Consider the following 24,241-nt stretch of genomic DNA (forward strand, 5'->3'; position numbering starts at 1 on the left):
TACACACAGGGTGTATAGACATAATTGTGGCCATGATTACTGCCTTAGATAACCATGAGACATTGAATCTGTAGACAGATGTGTGGTCACTGCCTTAGATAATGCTAAGACATTGAATCTGTAGACAGATATTACTTATATTTGGTCACTGCCTTATACAACCCATCCAGACATTGAGCTTTTAAACTCATAAAATGATCAAAAGTACTGAGTATTTTAATTTCCAGTAACTAGATTGGTGAGAGATACTTCAAGGAGCGTCATAGTGGCAATTTAGGTTACTTACAAGAATATGGTGAGATGTAGCATGTTTACTTGTATTCAGGTGTAAAGTGACGGGTAATTTGTATATTTCCTGGCAAGAGCTATAAAATTTTCTGTGTTTAAATCTCCATTCATAAAAAGAATGTTTTCTTGAAATTCCATCTATTTATCACTTTCGTGACTACGATACGGATCTGAATTTTAAATCTACGTCAGTGAGTTTGAAGAATGACATCACTCAGATTGTTTTGGTGCAAACATGATATTTCTATTTCTTTCATTCATCATTGAACAGGAACCTCCATTAAACTTTTTGCCTAATTGATTTCCGTGAATGCTTTGTAAAAAATGAAAAGCAAGTTTCACATTTACATTATTGTGTAAACATTGAAATTCATTGTATAACATTTTATGACTTAACAAGCTTAGTGTTAAAATTTTTGGAATGGAGAAAAAATCATGAGTGGGTTTGTTTTGTGATATCTTGTTTCCTACTGGGGAGGTTAACAAGATATCCATACACTTTGCTCGTACAGTAGGTGTGGGCCTGTGTGTGAGGAAATTTGTCATAGTTCATTGTACATGGATCTCCTATTCTGGTACAGAGGTCAGTATATTTAGCACTCTAGGTCATAGCTAGCCTGCTATTATAATTAAGATGTGATCACTAGCCGTTTCAGTTGTAAAGGTAATGTGAGTTATTACAGAGTCTGTACACAAGAAGACACAACTACGGTCAGGTTTCATAGTTTGAATGCAAAAAAGCTGGCATTTTGGTGAACTTGATTGGTTGTCATGCACCATTAGTGTATCTGCTCGTAAATTACATCATCAATCAGTGTGTAACCTCTAACCCCTGACCCCTGTCACATACCTGTCATTATATCATACCTGGTTGAACAGGTAACCGGAGGTACAGGTACGCACGCACACAGACGAGTATTGTACTCTTCGGCATTGGTGGGCATTAGTGCAGGGTCCATTTATTACCAAACACCATTTATTTTGTATACATTCTCTAGGTAACTTCCACTTTCCTGTTATGTGAGATAGTTTTTAGGCTTACTTTTAATAGTGCACCTCTTCTCAAATCACAAAGTGTACCAAAGTATCATTTTTTACACCTGTCAGAATTACTTAGAAAATTAGGCTTTTATGGTCGAAAATTGTTATGGTTCTAACATTTCCAGGTCTGCAATTAAAACTTTTATGACATGCATTTTATACAATGCTTATTTTAAACTACAATAACTACACGACAAAGCCACAACGCTGGTGGGTTTGAGGGAAAGAAGAAAAATTACCTGTTGTTACCAATCTGTTTTAAGAGGCGACTTCTTTGTCCAGGTGGCTTGTATCAATCTCCACTGATATCATAGCGATATGAAGAATGCGTTGGAAAATGAACAATACCAATAAAAAAAGCTGAATTTGTATGGTAAAATATGGATAATGGTTGTCATGTTTTCTGTCGGTTCCAAATCTATAGCAATTAGTTATGTGTAAATTTGATAGTTTTACACTAACAGTGATCTTAGTTGACATTACTGTCATGTAGAAGTTTTCTCAGAGTATATGTATTTGTATACACATACACTACACATTCTGAACAGTCCACAGAGTTCATGCACTTGTAATACAGGTCTCTCGGCCACATGCACTTAAATGCCCTCGGAAGGTAAACATAAGTGTTAGTACATGTACTTTGTAGCATGACAACTATAAAAAGTGTCATTATTTGGCAATTACACAATCCTGTAGAGGCACGTTAGTACCATAGTATACTCTGCGGCATGTTGTAAAACTTTGGAAATCAGGTCAAACTGATTTGAATGTTTCTCATCAGTCAGTGTGTAGTGTGTTGAGAGATATTCTGACTAGTTTGGTTATTTTCAGTTTGACAGACATTATAACTTAAGTATTTAATAGGGACATGTTTTATTACTCAAGTAAGGTTTAGTCATGTGTACCGTATTGAAGTTGTAATGTTGCTGAAGTGATAGAGTTTGATGACCCCATAGCATTACAGAGATGATCTAAAAGGAAGATGTTAATTTGTGATGATACTCTTTTAGTTCCATAATATATGAAATACGTCATGGTTGTTCACACAATTTCCTTTTATGGTGTTACAAACAAAAGCCTACTCATCTTTCTTTAGTGACATGTTTACAGCATGTGTGAATATTATAATTTGTGATATCCGGGCAAGGATGAAAACTTTAGTGCCTTGTAATCCTGATAAATTGTTTTCTTTTTGAGTAACAGAATCTGTGAGAAGAGTCTGTTGAACTTAATTAGGAAAAGTCAAGCTGGTTGATTCTATGTATTCACAGGTATACGAACCAGTTCTGGGATGATGTGGTCAACCTCTCCCCTTAATTTTGTTATTGACTTGGCTTAACAATATTATAATGCAAGGTCATTTTTATGGGACTTAAATTAAATTTACCAAAACCTCATAGTTAAAGACATAGATAACTTGATACCTGGTGGTCAGCCAGGTGACCCCATACCTTTTTACATCCATTCTGGAAATGGAACCCTTGACGGCAAGGTGAAAGAGCATTACCTACCAGCTGAAATCAAGTATCGAACACTGGCTCACGTGAATACCTGTGTTTATGATGGTTAGGGGTACTAATGAGGTTGGGTACATGTACAGCTGTTCTTTAACATGACAAGCAAGAAAGGTTTCTATAAATGCTATATCTACAGACAAAGTTATTCGGAAGATTGATATTCGTTGTTTACAGACACTATGCATAGGAATTCACACATCATGAAGATTGGTAGTTTTAGTTATGCAGAACAAAGTGACCTATTTAACAGGTTGGAAATTATAATTCTTAAAAATGTTCTTTGAAAATATTATCGCATTGTATTGTTTAGTAGTTGAAAAAGTATTATTAAAAGACAGGATATTCAAAAATCAGAAATATGGACAACTAAATGTGATGTCTGTTTTACCTGTTGTAACTTCAGGTGACAGTTATTTTAGGGTAATTTAACCTTATATGAATATTTACGAAACTGGTATCAGTATGGCAATAAAAGGTAAATTTGACCTAGCATTCTATACAGACTGTGCTAGGCATGTTACAGTTAGATCAGTTACACTATCAGATATAAACTGGATGATAAATATTTTCTTTGTTAATTTACCAAAATAAAACCCAATTAAAAAAAAATCTACCTGAAGGTAAAGAGCTACCTTTAAAGCTTTCAATTTTACCTGTAACAGTCAAAAAAAATGTATGCAGAAGAAATTTCTGTGTCCTGTTCATAGTTTTTAACAATAGAGGAACTTGTTTCCAAACAGTTCTTTATAAAAACAGGGATTTTAACCAATTTGATGCTGTCATTCTAGAAAGAAACCAATTTGATGATGTATTTCTAGAAATTAATGTCTTCCAAGAAACTAATAAATTTGATGCTGTCTGTCTAGAGTGAAGTAACCATATTTGGCATTGTCTTTTCAGGATTTCACCTTAGTGGAACAGTAACGGAACCTGCCAACCCCTTGTATACCACAGAACCAGATACTACATATCAAGTGTCTATCAGCTTTGATAGGTAAGTCATGATGACCTTCAAATGTCCTTGGCATGTTCTTTGCAATTATTTGTACAGATTTTGTTCACTGACTGCAGAACATGGTGTATATCATGTAGGGTTTACTATTTCATCATAACTATCACAGAAATCAGTAATTTTCTATATGGCTTCTGAATTTGTAGCAATTAATATTGTTTACCATGACAACACAAGGACACAAGTGGGGCTGTACCTTGGCCTGTAATGAAAGATGGCTTTGGTTTTTTCTATGTTGCATGGAGATCTAATTTCTGGGTAATCCATTGGTTTATTCACTATTATACACCATTGGTAGTAATAAATGTATGATACAAGTATATTAAATACACATAAGATAAAAGTGCTTTTCTATCTTGCCTGCTTGCCTCCATCTGTATCAATTTTGCATCATATGTATGCAGGCATGATGCAACACAATACATGTATGATTATAGTTGTCATGTGGCAGAAGGTTGCAAGACCTCCACATGGCCCGCTGTGCCACAGCTTACAGAGAAGACTGGAATCATTGTCCAGTTCTCTGAACCTTAAGCAGTCAATGAGGCGAAGAAATGTTTCCTCATAGCTGACTAGTTTCTTTGACATGGAAAAATTTCAATGACAAACTCTGTTACGCTGTAATAGGTTGAGAAACCTTAATTAGGATGAAGGATACCTGTATTATTCACCATACACACTAGGTTTGTGTCCAATTCCATAAAGCCTAACATTGCAACATAAAAACCCTTTGATTCTCAACATGGCACAATTTCATAGTATTTTGCAAAACTAAATGGGGGAAGCGCAATATTCTGTGCTTTGAATGCAGTGTCAGGCGAGCTGTTTTCGAGCTCATCGCATGTCATTAATTCTTGTCGCTTGAAGAAGAAAAATCTTATGCAATTCCCAGTGAAGGATAATGATATGAAACTGGATAACATAGTACCTTTGGAAAACATAAAATACAAATCCAAGGATACCTGGCATCTTTTGATCACGCGGACTGTGATTACAGAATCTCCTACTTGGATGTAGTTACAGTGTGTATAAGAAATGAATTTCTTTCATGCTGGCGTCTGAAAGGATCTCACAGTTTCCTTCTTTTTATACACTATAATGAACATGTGAATCAGAGCACATTACAGTCGTCAAGATTTATAATAAATCACACAGGCGAGCAGGATCTGATCAATGTCATTCGGGCACTTGTTATTTAGTTGACTGGGCCACAGAGATGCTTTACAGTACAAAAGAGTGGGAGCCGAATGTATGGGCACTGAACACGGATTATATAAATCTTGTGTTTCCCTATTGATCTGGGGTCCTTGGAAATGATCGTTAAAGCCAAGCTGTTTGATGAATTAACAGAGGAATGCACCAGCTCTGTAATTGGCTCCAGACTTGACATGACAGAGTTGAAGTAAACTGAGTTCAGTGAATCAGAGGCATTTTTGAACGGGAAATACATTGCTAGTCTAGATCAGTGCATTCAATTGTACTGCTATTGTACATCCAGATGCATTAAGAGCCATGTGAGGCGGTTTTTTCCTGAATAGCTTCTCATTTGATTTTCTGTAATCCTCAGTAAATAAGACTGAGGATTTAGGAAGGCTTACATTACTATTATGTAGGGCAATGTTTGATGAAACATAGCTTATAATCCTATTTCTTTTCTCTTCACAATCAATGTTGTACCACAGTAAACATCTAGCATATTACTTATGCAAGAATTATTTTTTCTTTAGAATCTCATTTGGTATACATTGATGGAAGCTTATCATTGATGATACAATTCTTTTATCTATTCACTTCAATCTCAATTTAGATTTTATGAACAATTTTACATTTTATTCAAGGGAGTTAATTATGTGATCACGTGTCATGCCATTAACATGCATAGTAAGAATTATTACCACATTTTAATTAAAGAATGTTTCATACAATTCTACAATTAAAAATTACTGTGACAGTTGATGTATGTGTGGGGTTATTTTTTTTTACATAAGTGTCCTAAGTGACAGGATACCATGTATATAGTAGCCAGGAGTCGTCGGTGTGTCTAGTGTACACTTGTCAATCGTTTGTATGTTCAGTGTACACTTGTCAATCATTTGTATCCTCAGTGTACACTTGTCAGTCATTTGTATCGTCAGTGTACACTTGTCAATCATCTTTATGTTCAGTGTACACTTGTCAATCGTTTGTATGCTCAGTGTACACTTGTCAATCATTTTTATGTTCAGTGTACACTTGTCAATCATTTGTAGTCTCAGTGTATGGTTGACAATGGTTTGTATGCTCAGTAAACACAAGTCAGTCAATTGTATACTTGGTGTATACTAGCCTTTCATTTTGTGCTTGGTTAATATTAGCCATTAGTTTGAGTACTTAGTGAATGCTAGCCAAATGCACGCATATACATTTTACACTTGTCAAACTTTAGTGTACGCTATTCAGTTGTTTGTGTACTCAGCGTACATTAACCAATCCAAATGTTCGTATACTCAATGTAAGCTAGTCAGTTGTTTGAGTATCATGTTTACGCTAGCCAATATTTTTTGTACTCTGTGTATGCTTGTCAATCTGTGTGTACTTTGTGTGCCTTAATCCATGTACTCTGTTTATACTAAACCAATGGTTTCTGTACTCGGTTTTGCTATCCAATCATTTTTTTCACTTCGTGTCATTTGTGATATAAGCTGATCTTGATTTGTCCATGTATTGATGAATTGTGAGCTGGAGTACTTTTGTGAATGAAAGTACATTTGTATGCTACCAAAGTGCCAAGTTGTATTGCCTTGAGCTAAGAAGTCGTGTTCAATCGTTTGTATATTCGGAGCATGCCAGACTAGTGTTTGTACACCTGTACACTAGCCAAGTGTTTGTGTACTCTATGTACACTAAACCATTGTTTCTGTACTCAGTATAAGCTAGCCAGTCATTTTGCCTAACTCCATGTGTTAGCCAATCATTTCGCCTAACTCCATATGTTAGCCAATCGTTTGTGATATAAGCTGATTAAAACTGATTCGCTTATACTAATCACAAACAGCATCACGAAATCGAGATTTGTCTATTTATTGATGAATTGAGAGCTGGAGTACTTTTGTGAATAAAAGTACATCTGTATGCTACCAAAGTGCCAGGTTGTATTGCCTTGAGCTAAGAAGTCATAAACAATTGTTGTATGTGCAGAAAATGCTAAGCTTTTGTATGTACATGGTGTACACTAGCAGATTGTGAACTGGATGTACTTTAGCCAATTGTTTGTTTATTCTCGATGTACTCTTACCAGTTGTTCGTGACTTGGTTTATGCTAGCCAATCATTTGAGTGCTGGCCAATCATTTGAGTGCTAACCAATCTGTGAACTTCGTGTACATTAATCTGCGTACCCTATGTACATTAGCCAATTGTTTCTGTACTCGGGTATGCTAGCCAATCATTTTTCTGAACTTTATGTGTTAGCCAATCGTTTGTGATATAAGCTGATAAAAACTGATTTGCTTATACTAATCACAAACAGCATCACGAAATCGAGATTTGTCTATTTATTGATGAATTGAGAGCTGGAGTACTTTTGTGAATAAAAGTACATCTGTACGCTACCAAAGTGCCAAGTTGTATTGCCTTGAGCTAAGAAGTCGTGTTCAGTCGTTTGCATACTCCGAGTATGCCAGATGTAGACTTCTGTTTGTTTACTTAGTATATACTTGCCTAGTATTAATGTACTTTACGTACAATAGCCAGTGGTTTCTGTACTCAGTGTATGTTAACCAATTGATAATTTACTCGGTGTACACTTGCCAATTGTTTGTGACTTGGTGTATGCTAGCCAGTCGTTTGAGCTCTATGTGTACATTACTCAATATGTGAATTTTTCATATATAGCCAACCTGTGTACTTTGTATACATTAGCCAGTCATTTCTGTACTCGAGTATTCTAGCCAATCATGTTTCTAAACTCCATGTGTTAGCCAATCGTATGTGATATAAGCTGATAACAGTTGATATATTTGATTGAGTCCCTTATACCCATCACAACCAGCATCACGAAATCGAGATTTGTCTTATTTATTGATGAATTGAGAGCTGGAGTACTTTTGTGAATAAAAGTACATCTGTACGTTACCAAAGTGCCAAGTTGTATTGCCTTGAGCTAAGAAGTCGTGTTCAGTCGTTTGTATACCAGATGTAGACTGTTGTTTATTTACTTTGTATATACTTGCCCACTATTAATGTACTTAACGTACACTAGCCAGTGATTTCTGTACTCAGAGTATGCTAGCTAATTGCTTATTTATTCGGTGTACACTTGCCAATTGTTTGTGACTTGGTGTATGCTAGCCAGTCGTTTGAGCTCTGCGTGTACATTACCCAATCTGTGAATTTTTTTATATATAGCCAACCTGTGTACTTTGTATACATTAGCCAGTCATTTCTGTACTCGAGTATTCTAGCCAATCATGTTTCTAAACTCCATGTGTTAGCCAATTGTATGTGATATAAGCTGATTAAAACTGATTCACTTATACTAATCACAAACAGCATCATGAAATCAGGATTTGTCCATGTATTGATGAATTGAGAGCTGGAGAACTTTTGTGAATAAAAGTACATCTGTACGTTACCAAAGTACCAGGTTGTATTGCCTAGAGCTATAAGAAAACATATACAGTATACATGTAATACTAAACATACGCAACATCTACCTGCATGTTTTGCATATGTTACAATATGTACAAAGTACTTGTACTAATTATGCCAAGCATTACACTACTTTTTTTAGCTCACAGGTGTGACATTTTCATAGCTCTAGAGGAGCCTGCTTTAGGATATAGGTCACACATGTATACTATTGACATGGGGGCCATTTGTAAATAGAGGTTCACAGAAGGTTTAGCTTCATCATGCAGGTGCATTACTGTATGTCTGTATGATGACACAATTGTTTATATTAAGGCTTAACAATATATTTTTGATGGTGCGGGATTGTTCACAGACATTATATCATCTACAATAGATTACAGATACTACATACAGCAGAACCTCAATACTAAAGATCAACAACAGATCCTAGCTACTATATATCATCCACAACAGATCCTAGCTACTATATATCATCCTAGCTACTATATATCATCCACAACATATCCTAGCTACTATATATCATCCACAACAGATCCTAGCTACTATATATCATCAACAACAGATCCTAGCTACTATATATCATCAGCAACAAATCCTAGCTACTATATATCATCCACAACAGATCCTAGCTACTATATATCATCAGCAACAGATCCTAGCTACTATATATCATCCACAACAGATCCTAGCTACTATATATCATCCACAACAGATCCTAGCTACTATATATCATCTACAACAGATCCTAGCTACTATATATCATCCACAACAGATCCTAGCTACTATATATCATCCACAACAGATCCTAGCTACTATATATCATCCACAACAGATCCTAGCTACTATATATCATCAACAACAGATCCTAGCTACTATATATCATCAGCAACAAATCCTAGCTACTATATATCATCCACAACAGATCCTAGCTACTATATATCATCCTAGCTACTATATATCATCAACAACAGATCCTAGCTACTATATATCATCAGCAACAAATCCTAGCTACTATATATCATCCACAACAGATCCTAGCTACTATATATCATCCTAGCTACTATATATCATCCACAACAGATCCTAGCTACTATATATCATCCACAACAGATCCTAGCTACTATATATCATCAACAACAGATCCTAGCTACTATATATCATCAGCAACAGATCCTAGCTACTATATATCATCCACAACAGATCCTAGCTACTATATATCATCCTAGCTACTATATATCATCAACAACAGATCCTAGCTACTATATATCATCAGCAACAAATCCTAGCTACTAGATATCATCCACAACAGATCCTAGCTACTATATATCATCAGCAACAGATCCTAGCTACTATATATCATCCACAACAGATCCTAGCTACTATATATCATCCTAGCTACTATATATCATCCACAACAGATCCTAGCTACTATATATCATCCACAACAGTTCCTAAATACTATATATCATCCACAACTTGTCTGAACAATCAAGACTCATTTGAATCCACCATTGTATGTATAAAATATAGTGTTACTCTAAGGTGTCTGTCCCCACATCCTGTCCTGGTCCCTTTCTGAATCAATGACATATCTTTCTCTAGAAGATGATAGTGGGTTTTACGTTTATGTTGAAATTTCATACATCATTTTATTATTTTTGATGGTTTGACAAATGACATACATGTCCTTTGATGTGCAGACTGAAATGAAAAATATATTAAATTATGGAGATTAATAACACTTGTCTTTAAAGTAAGTTCTGAACATCATGAAATTAGCTAATTTTATTGTTGAAAACAATGTATGAACTGTCACTCTTTGATAATGTATTTCACATGTGGATGATATCATTTCACAATCATGGTTATCTCAATGACATCAGAATAGACTATATAACACAAGCTTATTAGCAAAGACATTTCTTTGGCTATGTGTGGCGATCATGTGATGGGTAAAAATCAAATTAAACTGAAGGTTACAAAACTAAAGAGTGTGTTAAAAATTAAATACTTTGTAGATCAGACATGTGTTTGGTTGTATGTTGTAAATTGTACCTGGTTGGTAATTGGTATTAAACCTTTTAAATGTTATGTGCTCACACAACAGGGAAAACTATCAATTTATTTTAAAAAAAAGGTGATAATACATGTTATATTAAGACTGATTTGATTAAAGTTTATAAAAGTCATGTTTTATGGCAGCAGGGGGTCACAACCTCAGAGATAAAGATGTACCAGTATGTCAAAGAATTTTTAGAAATAAAATACGTAAATATGAAACTAGTACAGAAGATATGGAACATGTCACAACTGTCCTGAGGAAGCATGATTTAAATTAACGATAACAGCGGGGAAAAATGAGTAAAATAAATGATGATAATAATTATCTTTGGGTACACAGAATTGAACGATATATTACAGATGTTAGGGCTGTGATTTCATGTGTTGGGACTCTGACAAGCTTATCCTTCAATCCTGGCCAAACTGTCTGATATTTCCTTATTGTTCTATTTAGGCCCACATCAAAGGGACAAATGTGTCACTGTTACTTCTACATTTTGTTCCGTCATCAATGGAATCACAACTTTTACATCAGATCACAGGTGTACCAGCATACATATTTGATTATCTGTAACATGTTGTATTTTGACAAAGAATTAATAAAAAAAAATTCTGTTTTGAAGATTTAGAAATAAAGGCTTAATTTAAATGATTTTAATTTACACTGTAAGAAAATATATCAATTCTACGAGCAATTTACACATGAAAGTTGATAAATGAAGGTCTACTGCCTTTGCAAATTAATTACAAACATTCATAGCTGCATATAAGATATATAATACAATTATGAAATAAGTTTGATCAGTTTGTATTCAACCCTCTTGTTAGCATGGATGACAGCGGTTCAAGGCTTCAAATAGAGTTCCGAAAAAAAAACCAACAAGGCCCTTTAGGCAACTCCATACTTTTCAATGTCCCTAGAGGAATGATATCCTTGTCTTCTGTAAATCAATCAGTCTGGGAATATACTTGTTCAGGTTTTGGTGTAAATTAATTCGAGTTGAAAATCCTGTACATAGAATATTTAAGACATTGCAGATATTTAATGCAATAAGTTGTGAAATATTTTTGAAAGAAATATTTTAAAAGAATGAATGAAATAATTGTAATGAAGTGGAAAAGATCCAGATTGTTGATCATACTGCACTCTATGCAGTCCTCATGTACTCTTCAGATTCAGAAGTTAAAAACAGCTGTTAGTGATAGCCATCTTGTCATCTGTGGGTGCTAATTTACATTGAAAACTATTGCCCTAAATACACTGTTAGACTGTATCCAGATCAAAGCTGGAGTCAAGTCTGCAGTGGTTGACTCTCCCTCAGGAAATAGAAATGAGAAGGGTACTAGCTGGACTCGGTGTAGGACCTGGGACTAATTCCTGGAGTCAGCTTGTCGTTTTGAAGTCATGTTTTCAAAGAGATCTCTGTAGAGTCAGTTTCATGAACTCTTTCAGAACTCTCCTGTTCAGGAAATTAATACTATATTTTCATTTGATGTAAAAAATAGCTATTGACCATATGCTTAATATATTTTCATGGTAAATAAATCATGAATAAGAATTGGTTCCTTGAAGAAAGGCTGTATGTTGTTACCTAATAAATGTGGCCTTTCTAACCTTCTATTGATGTGAGGAAAGTCTGACTATTGATGTACACCTGATTATTACCTTTGGTTGTTTGTTTTTTTTTAGGTGTAAAATTACCTCAGTAAAATGTGGCTGTGGAGACAAGGATATATTTTGGTGCAAACATGTGGTGGCTTTGTCCTTATATCGGATACGGAAAGCAGAAAGTGTACAACTCAGGGTCCCTATATCAGGTACGTATATGGCACCTCTCTATACTGACATCTAATTCTTCCAATATAAGGTATGTACAGGATACCTGTCTATACTGATATCTAACATGTATCTATATGTTTATGTGTCTCTTGTCTATACACACTCAAAATTAGTTGATATCTCTATATAAATTATGTAAAGATTTATATGTACATAGATACACAAATATTATTTCTGTCTTCTACTTACCAATTGTTTATCGATCTACAGAGACACTGTGAACACAGATATATTGGGACATCAGAGTACCTGTGTTTCTGATACAAGTTTAGAAATGTCAGGTTCATATAATGTACAAGTATAAAATTCCCTGCTGGTAGTTAAGTAATTCTAGATTGAAGTAAATGTCATTTGGTATTTTTGAAAAATTGATGAAGACATTTGATCTACCATTATAGATTACAATATTATTTGCCTTTATCATGTATGTTGGCCTTACAATGAGTTGACTGATTACTAGAAATCTGTCAGGAAAGTTACCATGTTCAGATTGATTCAGTCAGCCTCATTAACATACAACCTGATAATGAGATGTAAACCACGTCCACCTTCATGGTCCGTTGACTCCAATCAATAATACGCAAGTCACGAAAGGGAGGGGATGACCCTACATATGCAAAATGAAAGATAAATTAGCTGAAAGAAAAAATGATGAAAGAATGGTTTGACCTCATCCTCCCATAGTTTCTGTATACTTCATTTGACTAGTGTATAATTTCTCATCATTACTCATTATGATCCTATTGTTTGTTTGGATTAGGAATTGCCGTTGTTACCAGAAATTACTGTCCCCTTTGGGACCATGACTTTACACTCTACTAATCTTCTATTGATTTTCACGAGTTTTCAGGAAATTTCTGTATGGTAATGGGTACAGTAGCCATTTACATGTTATAAAATATCGTAATCATCCCTTTATAGAAAAGGATCATTAATAAATCATGATGTTTGTGCATCCCTAAATAGCTCTGTTGTTGACTTGAATTTGTAATGGATTTTTTCCTTTTTTTAAAACAAATGTCCAATATCTATAAAGAAGTTGACATATCACATCTTCAGAGAGTATATATTAATATGACAAGAATTCAGATATTTATATGGGAGTTCAACTGCATCATGTAATTTTTTGTTGTAAATTGTAAAATGATAAATTTCTCACTTCTCTGGTTTTTAGTTATCTTTTTGTTTGGTTAGAGATTCCAGGAAAACAATAATATATTTTAATGTCTTTGTTCTAGAAGCAAGTTACATTGTTAACAGACAGTCACAAATTTCCAAGTTTTTTTTTTTTTTTTTTGTATATCATTCAGGACTCAACCTATATTAGTCATAGTCTGCATTTAGCACTTACTTGGGATTGTACAGACAAAAATTTTGATAAAAGTAGTAACGGCTATTCTGTTACAAACGAATTGAATTCTAAAAATGAACGCACTTTAAATAGCAAGGAATTTTTTACTTGTACATACAGTTAGCATGGCCGTCAATTTTTCTTTTCTGTACAGAACATTTTTTGTTTTTCCTTTACAGAAACACTTTTACAGATGAGTCGGGAACAACTACAGAAGTTTGCACAGTATTTAATAGCAGAACATCACTCAGAGGTCCTTCCAACTGCACAGAAAATAGCTGATGAAATTCTGTGTGCAAAATCAGAGATCAACCTTCTTCCAGGTATGTATTGTGTGGTAAGGATTCCTGACATAACCCGTAATTTCTGGTATGTTTTGTGTGGTAACAATTTCTGATAAAACAAGCGACAACTGGTATGTGTTTGATGGAAAACAATTTCTTATGTAACAAGTGACAACTGGTATGTGTTTTATGGAAAGCAATTTCTGATGTAACAAGTGACAACTGGTATGTGTTTTTATGGAAGACAATTTCTGATGTAACAAGTGACAACTGGTATGTGTTTTTATGGAAGACAATTTCTGAAGTGAGTAACAACTTCTGGTTTCAACAAGCTACAACCAAACTTTCGGTACTTCTCGGCTCCTTATAAAGTTTTAAAGCTTTTTCAACACAAACTATTCAAATCGCAAAGAAAGATTACATCATTGTACAGAAACTTGGTCAGAAAAGCATTAGAGTGAAAAATTTTTAAAGAGCACATTTTGTTTGAGGTGTTTTTTCCCCCATTTCTTGGGTCAAGAGAATTGAAGGCAGATTGTTGTGTTTTTGTGTAAGCTATGAAATAGATACTGCAGGCTGGATTCCCAAAATGATACGATCAGTGTAAAGTACTCTGAAAGTTAGCCAGAATACATTTCACGTTTATAAGAAAAATCTTGTTTATCTCTATGCCAGTCATGTAATCTTTTAGTATCCATTTTCAAACAAATCCGAGGCCTGGAACATTCTTATGAGAAAAGGTGTACATTTATTCAGTCATTGTAAATTTGATATCTAGGGATCAGGTTTTAGTTGACTGTGTATGAATTTGGACTACATGGTCATAACATTTGGTATTCCCTCGCTACTTACACAGTAGAGCGAGGTTAAAACCATCATACACTTGATGGGCTTTAGGTGTAATGTCAGTGGAAATTGTCTGTATACTGTCTCCAGACTTTCTAAAGAGCGTCTGCCAAGTGCCTGCAAACAGTCTTCAGCCTTTCTAAAGACAAATCCTAAACAGTCAAGTCATGCTTTTTACATATTAGAATTTGTGGATTCTTAACCCTTAGATTACAGTGGACTCCACCATTTTTTGATTTGTAGTACCAAGTGTGCCTGATTTAGGGGTGATCAAGTTAAAAACGCATCAATTTTGTGATGTTTCCAGTGCTAAATACAAAGATTTTTTCCTGACTGGTGTGATTGTACACCTTTGTGTAATGTTCTTCTTGGTGAAATCCTTATCTGAATAGACCAATTGCCTAACTCATTTTACGCTTTTCAAAGTCATTCATTGTGTAAGGAAAACCATACACCTCTAGATGAAGATCTGAGAATCCTACGATGAAAGTAACCCCTATCCTGGACAAAAAATGCCAAACAAATGCCGTAAAAAGCCAATCATTTGAGGTAAATTAAAATCGACAATGAGAGCTTAAATAGGCGACTTTGGTACCGGGCAGTCGAACCGCACTAATGCCATGTTGTCAGGCTATTTCTATAGATAAATGGAACCAGTCAAGAATATCCTAGACTTTGATAAAATCTAAGTAATGAAAATATTCGTTATCATAAAAGAAAACCTGACTTGGTATACATTTTAACTTTTATATGTGTAAACATATACAATAAAGTCAGCGAGCCAGATAAACTTCTTTATCAAATGTTATAAAATACGGACTACATTAGTGGGTAACAGATGGACGTTATAAAGGTAGGTTCAGACTAAACATAGGCAGCATTTGTCAATGATGAAAGGTTCTCAGTTATGGTTAAAAATGTAATACAGATTACAATTGCCTTGTTGTGTATTGTACAAGTCAATGTACTTTTAATGTTCAAATGTTGATGTGAAAGTCGCATTTAGTTAAGTAGAGGATATGGAATAGTTCAGTTTGGCACAATCTGTCGCTAATTGCTGCTTTTGTCTTGTGAGATAATAATATTGTAAAATAGTTTTACTCTTTGAGAAGATTATACAGGAAATAAGATGGAAAATTGTCATCCAACCAAAAAAATAAGAGGAAATGTAGGAGATATTGTATATGTTTGAACTTTTTGAGTTGATTGTGAAGGAAATCAGACAGAAAATTTCCTTTCAGAACGTATTAAAGAGAAAAAATGACATTTTAACGGCTCTGAGATTAAGATAGTCGTATTATATTTGAGGTACTTTGCTCACCAGAGCTTTATGGAAATTAAATGCACAGTAAGAAGTTTAAGGAAATTTCCTTTGAGGATCGCCTGTTTGAACTTACACTAGACAGGAATGAGGCTATTTTTGGACCAAAAAAAATCAACCTTTTGGTAGGTCATTGTCAAGTGTTTCACTGGATGCAAGTAGTGTCTGATGTATTCCACCATTTGAACTATATCATGTTTTAATTCATCAGTTGAAGGCGATAATTAATCATTAATATCGGGTAAAAAGTAGTGTATCTGCACATACATCAGTGTGGAGATCAGATTGATACTGATGAATTATAAAAAAATTTTTATCTTATGTTGAAAATTAACAGTATTACCACTTGATCAAATGTTGCAGCTCATTACAGCATATAATTTGACTTATTTGGTGTTCCAAAACCATAACCATGGAAACACTTTTGAGGTTTCTGATGGGTCGAAATTAAGATATTAACCAATAAAGTTGAAAATTGGGTTTAAAATGTTTAGGAGGATGATATATACAATGATACCATTTTTCGAAAAAAGAAATTTTTTCCACTTGGAGTGGGGTATAAGTCCGCCATCCTGGCGACAGTTCTTATTTAGTGAATTTTCGGAATGCTAAAGTTGGATAACACTTTGACTGATATCATTATGAAGTTGTCCAGCTGTGATTAATAGGGAAGCATTTGATAGGTGTCCTGTAGTTTCAGTTTATTTAGACAGGGATTCTGCTAGTACTTTATGGGAATGTTTATATATAGCTAGCTGTATATGAATGGTTTTATATGATGAAATGATTATCATATTTGGACATGGGTATAAGTATGTTTTAATTATGGAGACTTTAAATAAAGTTTAAAAGGCAATCTAGTAAAAGTCAAATCTTTGTTAACAAAAGAAAAAAAAAACACACTTTCTTTAATACAACTTTGTCTTTATTGGTATGGACGGTATATAGCTGTGTTAGGAACTCATATGGGAAAGAAGTAAAGAACTTTATAATTCATACAAAGAAACAACATCTTTAATGTCTCTGCGCTTTACTGTTTTGCACTGATCCAGGCAATAGCTATGTATTCCCTGATCAATCTATGTCCATACATATGTTAACATGTGGTCTTCCCGAAAGGATGAGGAGAATAAAGCTAGCCCATTGCACAGTTACACTAAACACACAGACAACCACATCAAATAGATCTTTGGGGAGGATTTTGAGGCTGGTTATCCGGAACTTTGGAAAAAACGGAAAGGTCAGGATGTTCTAGGCAAGCAAAGCGTATCCAATAATGTTGATTGGAGCTTATCAATAGTGGCCCGGTACAAACTCCATACATCTTGTTCGTTTTAACTGGAAATACTTTAATATCAACACTAGACACAAGAATTAGTGTGTATCCCTGTGTTATAAGCGGTGTGTACCTAATGCCTCTCTTTAATTGGCGAATGCCCGCAGAATTTTGTGTATCATCAAGTCCAGGTCAAGTCCTGTTCACAGCAACTTCCAATACCAAAATGATGATGGCAGAGGCTGAAGGGATGGCCTGCCGATCTCACTAAGCTCCAGACCAAAAACACTCTCTCTAGTTTACATTAGACAGACATATGGAAATGTAACTGCATCAGAAATCCCAGAGGGGGTTTACGTCAAAATGTGCCAGCTCTGGGAAGTCCATTTCCTATACATCAGCAGAAGTATTCACATGTTTTAAAAAAAAAATGTAAAAAAAATGTCATGAACCCTGAACTCATTTTGTGGTAAGTGGTCTTGTGATGTGCCCTATGAGGTCATAGTTGATCGTCATGGCCCCTTGTCATTTGGTCATGTGATGGTGGCAGGTCAATCAGGGTGGCCCCATGGTGCCAGGTTGTTTAGGGCAGATTATGTTTCCGTCTATGTGTTTGTGTAATGTTCAGGGCCCTGAAGGGGGAAGGAAAAGTATTGGATCCCTGTGTTCAAGTGCTGTGTACTTGAGGCTGTACCTATTGGCATTGTGGCTTTCCTTGAGTTATATGTACTGTGTCCACTGATACAACCAGCCAGGCAGTCAGCCATCTGTAGGGTATCCAGCCCTATCCCTTATATATAGATTAGATTAGACAGAGTGAGCAGGCATTTCCATGCCCTAAGTGTCACACACCATGCAAACGCCTGTTACACCTCAAGTTTTTCTCCCTCCATACTGGTGTCTGATGACACGCCAGAGTCAGCTTGAACTGTATAGTCCTCATCACCATTGATTTGAATTGTGAATTAGATATCCTTTTTTGCTGTCTCCCCAGAGCTACATGTAGAAGTACATGTAGTCAGGTTTACAGTACATGGGCTAGTCTAGCTCTGTGGGCAGCCTGGCCACAGTTTTATAAAATGAGTATGTGGCATGGTAAAGCATAATGCTGATCATCTGGTACAGACTTGATTTTAGAGGAGAGGCCCCAGTGGAGGAAGTGTTTTGTAGGCCCACTAAAACCATCGCCAGACGGTACATGTATCCCTCAGGGTACAAATTCATTTAGCTAAATTAAACGATCACATTTTTAGCTTTTAGCATGTACAGTGTGTAAACAGTATTATTCTTGATAAATTACACCAATAGGGAAATTCAGAGATTAAAAACTGTAAATCATCAGGTTAAAAAAAAAAGATATTGTGGTTTGAATAAATATTGTGCGAAAGTGATATGACAGAATTATGATTTTATTCCATTAATGTGTAAATTTGAAAAAGGTATGCCTATTTGTTACAAAAAAAAAACAGGTTTTTACTGACATTCCACATGTGACTTATTGTTTTGAAATGCCAGTGCAATATTTTCTTTATTTATGGACATTTTTTAGACATCAGCTACCTTTCATCTCAGGAAAACACCTGAAGTACACATTATCTTATCAGATTTAATAGTTTTGATAAAAATCATCAATTTCCTCTACAGCTTCTTCATTCCTTTTAATAGAAAGTTTTCTGATAGTCTTTTTATATTAACACTTGACTACACTGACGTCAGTGTGGTTTACCCCCTAATAGCGGTTTACTGCATCAGGGGAGATAATTGAAGGTCATAATGACATGGCAATCCCAAGTAAGGTGATCCACCTAATAATAGACTAGGTAAATGTTCAATGAAAATCTAGAAATTCAATATAAAATCCACAATGTACATTGTACTTATAGGAGTGGTTTTGTTTGTGAAGTAAGCCTGATATTGACATTATGTTATCTACATATAGGTACACAGTTAGAGTTTAGTGTTGGCACTAGATCCCTGTCTGCTCTCTTTCACAGAATCCTGTACACATGTCGGCATATAGCAAATAATATATCAATATGCTGCAAAAGAAAAAAAAAATAAATTTCATATATTTTTTTTAATATTTCTATGTTGTAAAAATGATAAGGATTAGGAAAACATACCTGGTAAAGACAGTGTTTAGTGGAACTGCATTACATTTTGACATAAACAAAAGTTTGAAATTGTTGTTCATTGTACGATTTCTTTGCAGAGAATACTTATATTAACCATATTCACATGTGTCTCGGGATGGAACTGTATCACAAAACAGAAAGACCTGAAATAAGTAACAACAGTGACATCAGACAAACAATTAATATAAACATAGATTGATTTTTATTTAAGTTTTAGCAAAATTACAGTATCAATGGCTTTTGAGGCATTTTTTAAAAAAGGAAAAATTGTCCAATGGTGTTACTGATTGCTTACAGTTTTAACAGACAAACTGGTTATTTGCTCCATTCATTGAAACATATTTTTCTGCAACTCCAAATGCCTGCAGGGGATTTTACCAGATCTTAATTTGAAGATTTTTTTATCCTTTTCTTACCTGTACATAGTTAGCTAACAACTGTAGGTTTACAAGACTTAGAGATAAGGGGTATGACAGAGATATTCCTACATTATAACTGTTCTATTCTGGTTACAAACACACTGATAAATACATTTGAATTGTTTAAATTAGACAAAAATATCATTGAGAGATTGTTTAAGTATTACATTGAACCTGTTACACAAAACAAGTCCTGTTTTGAATCAAATGCAAATCTGTTTTAAATGCACGATTTTATTGAGCTGTACTTTGTAACAGATTATACAAGCTTGATGTCTACTGGAATAACTCAATTTGTGCATAAAGTTTGGCTAGTGGTCTGTTAAAACCTTTTCTTGTATAAAAGAATAAAATCCAATTTCTGTCGAGTCCTTCTGTTCTGGATAATACTGATTATCTGACCATGAACACTTAACTGAAATGAGGTGATCAGTCTTACCTTGTGAGGTTTGATGCTTTGTTCTTTAATAAGTATTGGATTCCATCAACCGTACAACACAGAGAAAAACATTTTTGGTTAATTGTTCATGGGAGAAAACTCTTCAGTATTATAATCAAGATTACAGTGTTAAAGCTGGATTTATCAAAGTGCAAAGCCATCAGCTTTAGTATTAGTCTTATAGACATTTCAGGCAAGTCGATCTCTGTAAATTCTTTTTCTTTCAAAGAGGACATTTGTGAATTGTTTGGAAATGCGATTTGTATTGTGCCAATACTGTTAGCGGCCTCACACGCTTGGTACACATGAGTTGAATGTTTCGTCAACATTCATTAGTTTATTTTAGCCAAGGCCATTGAAAATTTGCTTTGAGGTATGCAGAATTTCATTAAAGTGTTCAAACCTAGCTTAGGTGAAATCTCAATGTTGCCATTTAATTGGATGATTCAGCTGCTAGGGATTGTATTTAGGAAAATAATGTGTTTCATTGAGGTGAAAAGTAGTTACAGAATTGCTATTATGTAGAAATTTGTATAACTCAAGTAAAATATTTAAATTCATTGACTAACATCTAATTAAATTTTCTAGTTTGTTTAAATAGATTGTCTCTGTGTGGTGAATCTTAATAAAGCACCACAGCTATTCTGTATTCACATTGTGACCATGACAACCTTGGTTAACCCAAATGACCTTTAATGGCAAAACATGAGATGACCTTTTGTTGACCTTTGACATTGCTCATTCATCAGACGATGACTAGACATTGACAGACATCAGTAAGGTGTGGGAACGGATGAGTGTTGGTATTTCCTGGAAATTTTCACTTCACTTCAGCGTAACACTATGATGGTTACTGTATACACTGTACTTAAAGTCATTGACGGGACTTAATGGTTTTATTTATTTTTCTTCCTCCAAATTACTGTTTGCTTCATGAGTCATAGAATTATGATAAATACAACACTGATTAAGAAAGCTTTGTGAAAGTCGATGTAAAAGTCCTATATAAATGAAGATGTAGATAAGGGGCCTGTATTTGGGGTGATGAAAGGGGGAGGTAATCATCATGTGTAATGGAGCAGGGAATCTATTGGGGCACATTGTCATTGACACAATGTGATATCTGTGGCCATCAAGTGACCAGCAGTGTAGCTGACCTATTGCCCAGATGTCCCAGGTGGTTTTCAGGTCAGCATCGTTTATTTTTTGACTGAGTCACTATCTTTAACAAAGTAGATGACTGTCTGTCGCCTTGATAATACCACTAATCTATGGAGTGATATTTTAAAGGACAGTGTCGCTAAAACTCAGAATGGTGACTGACCATGGTGCTGAGTCTTGGATTATGTCTAAGAGTATTCACATAACAGGAACATATGTGGTAATATTTACAATTTGAAGAAGAGGGTTCTTTTTCTTCAATAACTTCTGATATTTTGAAATCAACAACGAAGGTAATTCTATTTAAGACACAGATTTGTGAAATGTATTTAGTAAAGAATTATGATCTTAATCAATAAAGTAAACAATAGTTTATATATTTGTTAGGTTTTTTTATACTCACATATATGATGACTAATATTATGTTCTGTTACTTTCTTATTTATTTGATTGTGTTTGTACTGATGTGTGTGTGATAACACATGTGGTGTTAACTCTTTTATCTTTGCTCATGTAATTTGTTTTTATGTGTTATATGGGATTTTGAATATGTCATCCTGTCCATAAATCGGCCACTGAGAATGGGTCAGAGAACTTTATCCAGTAGCTTTGTACTTTTATATTTTATGGGGCTAGAATAGTGATTATTCTCTGTTCTCGCTTGGTGTGGATGATGAAACTCGTTGAGAATTGGTACGGAGACTCGAGACGCGAACATTTTGACACTTCACATGCTAAGTCGGACCAACTGGATGTAATAGGGATTAATTATTGATTGTAATTAGTCTATGACATCAGTGATGTTTAGGTTTAGACCTCCCCAGGCTGTGCTAATTACCCCCCTTGGTTTATATTTCACAGGTGCTCCTGACCCAACCGCTGGGGCTTCTGTGGATGATGACAATAGCTGGCATTTAGATGAAGAACAAGTACGGGAAACTGTGCGATCCTACCTGTCTCAAGATGGCTACATTACAGTGTCAAACCAACTCACCTTTATGTTTGCAAAGGTACTCACCACCTCTTTCATGCTTGACAAAAGTACACCTCTCTTATTTTTGTACGCCCAAGGAAACAGTATCAAAATTGATCCTGCAGTTGCAATGTAAATAAATGAATAGATTGTCCATGTCTTCAAATTTGTTTTCAGAATAAAAATGTTCCTGTATCATGAAATTTTAAGTTAATTTCCCCATCACTTTTAGGGGATGGTTCATGTTTTGTTGTGGGTATATCTTGTGGCTTCCATTCTGTAAGGGCTTTGATAAAAATTGATAAATGTACTTTAAAACAAAAATACAGAATATGAATTTCTGGTAAGAATTTGCCCAATATACAGTTTGATGAAAATATACCTAAGGGTAGTCAATGCCTTTTATATCTGTATGTGCGGCCTTGTACTTGATGGTTTGTTGTGTCATTTCCCTGTACATACCTGAGTTCTTTGTCCTGTATATACCTGTGTTTTATGCCCTGTACATACCTGAGTTCTTTGTCCTGTATATACCTGTGTTTTATGCCCTGTACATGCCTGAGTTCTTTGTCCTGTATATACCTGTGTTTTATGCCTGTACATGCCTGAGTTCTTTGTCCTGTATATACCTGTGTTTTATGTCCTGTACATACCTGAGTTCCTTGTCCTGTATATACCTGTGTTTTATGCCCTGTACATACCTGTGTTGTTTGTCCTGTATATACCTGTGTTTTATGCCCTGTACATACCTGAGTTCTTTGTCCTGTATATACCTGTGTTTTATGCCCTGTATATACCTGTATTGTTTGTGTAACATAACATACCTGTGTAAGTTTGCCCATAATAATGTGTGTAAAATTACCCATTACACCTATGGTAAATTTGTGGAGGCTACCATGTGAAAGCTTGAACCAGTTGGAAGTGGTTGCTGTCTTTGTATAATGAGCAGTGTACTCACAGCTGGCGGTCTTCTCCCACTTTGATGTGGCTTATTACTTGACAGGTAGACAATACACCTGTATGGATTGTCATACAGCATCACTTCATGCTACCTTGTCTTTAGTCACGTAAATCAATACTCAGTGATATTCGGAAATTCTCACAGGCAAAAATGAGAGTGATTAGTGATGCCTAATTGTGAAAATTACCCTAGTTGTTCAGTACATCCTTTGTGTTACTGACGATAGTTGTGATAAAGTTCTTTTGGCACACATTTATATAGCCGCTGGTCCTACATGAGAGAACAAGTCCTAGTTTAGGTCCAAACTTAATTGGCCGTTGTTGTAGATTTAATCGTCATTTTGAATTAATCATTTATTGATTTCCTGTACTGAATGGTATTTGTACTGGCTAGACTGTTATTTATTGTTACGTGAGTCAATCAGTTATTGATTCATGAACACTGACTGTAGGCTGTGGCATCATGCAAAGCTTATAGGAGTATTTGATGTTGAAAAGTCAATGAGTATGACTTTAGTGTGTAAGGCTTATTGTATTTTTCTGACAAAATGACTAAAAAAATGGCCAAGTTCTGAGTGCCGGAAGAGACAGCAGGTGCTTTCCAAAATATGCTTTCAGGTTTTCTTTCTGTAATGTTTGGCCTTCAAAGAATTTTTACTGCTTTTGAGCTTAAATTTCAGTAAGAA

General features: G+C 34.9%; 1 protein-coding gene across 1 annotated transcript in view; it reads left to right on the top strand.

Annotated features, from left to right (window-relative positions):
• Window positions 1-24,241, top strand: part of LOC132552471 (zinc finger SWIM domain-containing protein 6-like) — a 45,221-nt gene that overhangs the window by 15,972 nt on the left and 5,008 nt on the right. Inside the window, exons 2-5 of the mRNA XM_060216646.1 lie at window positions 3,747-3,840; window positions 12,241-12,368; window positions 13,921-14,064; window positions 22,484-22,632. Of these exons, the coding sequence (XP_060072629.1) occupies window positions 3,747-3,840; window positions 12,241-12,368; window positions 13,921-14,064; window positions 22,484-22,632 (515 nt within the window). The remainder of the gene's footprint in view (window positions 1-3,746; window positions 3,841-12,240; window positions 12,369-13,920; window positions 14,065-22,483; window positions 22,633-24,241) is intronic.

Source organism: Ylistrum balloti, unplaced genomic scaffold (assembly GCF_031769215.1).
Source record: "Ylistrum balloti isolate Yb309-2 unplaced genomic scaffold, AGI_CSIRO_Ybal_v1 Utg370248, whole genome shotgun sequence".
Taxonomy (NCBI): domain Eukaryota; kingdom Metazoa; phylum Mollusca; class Bivalvia; order Pectinida; family Pectinidae; genus Ylistrum; species Ylistrum balloti.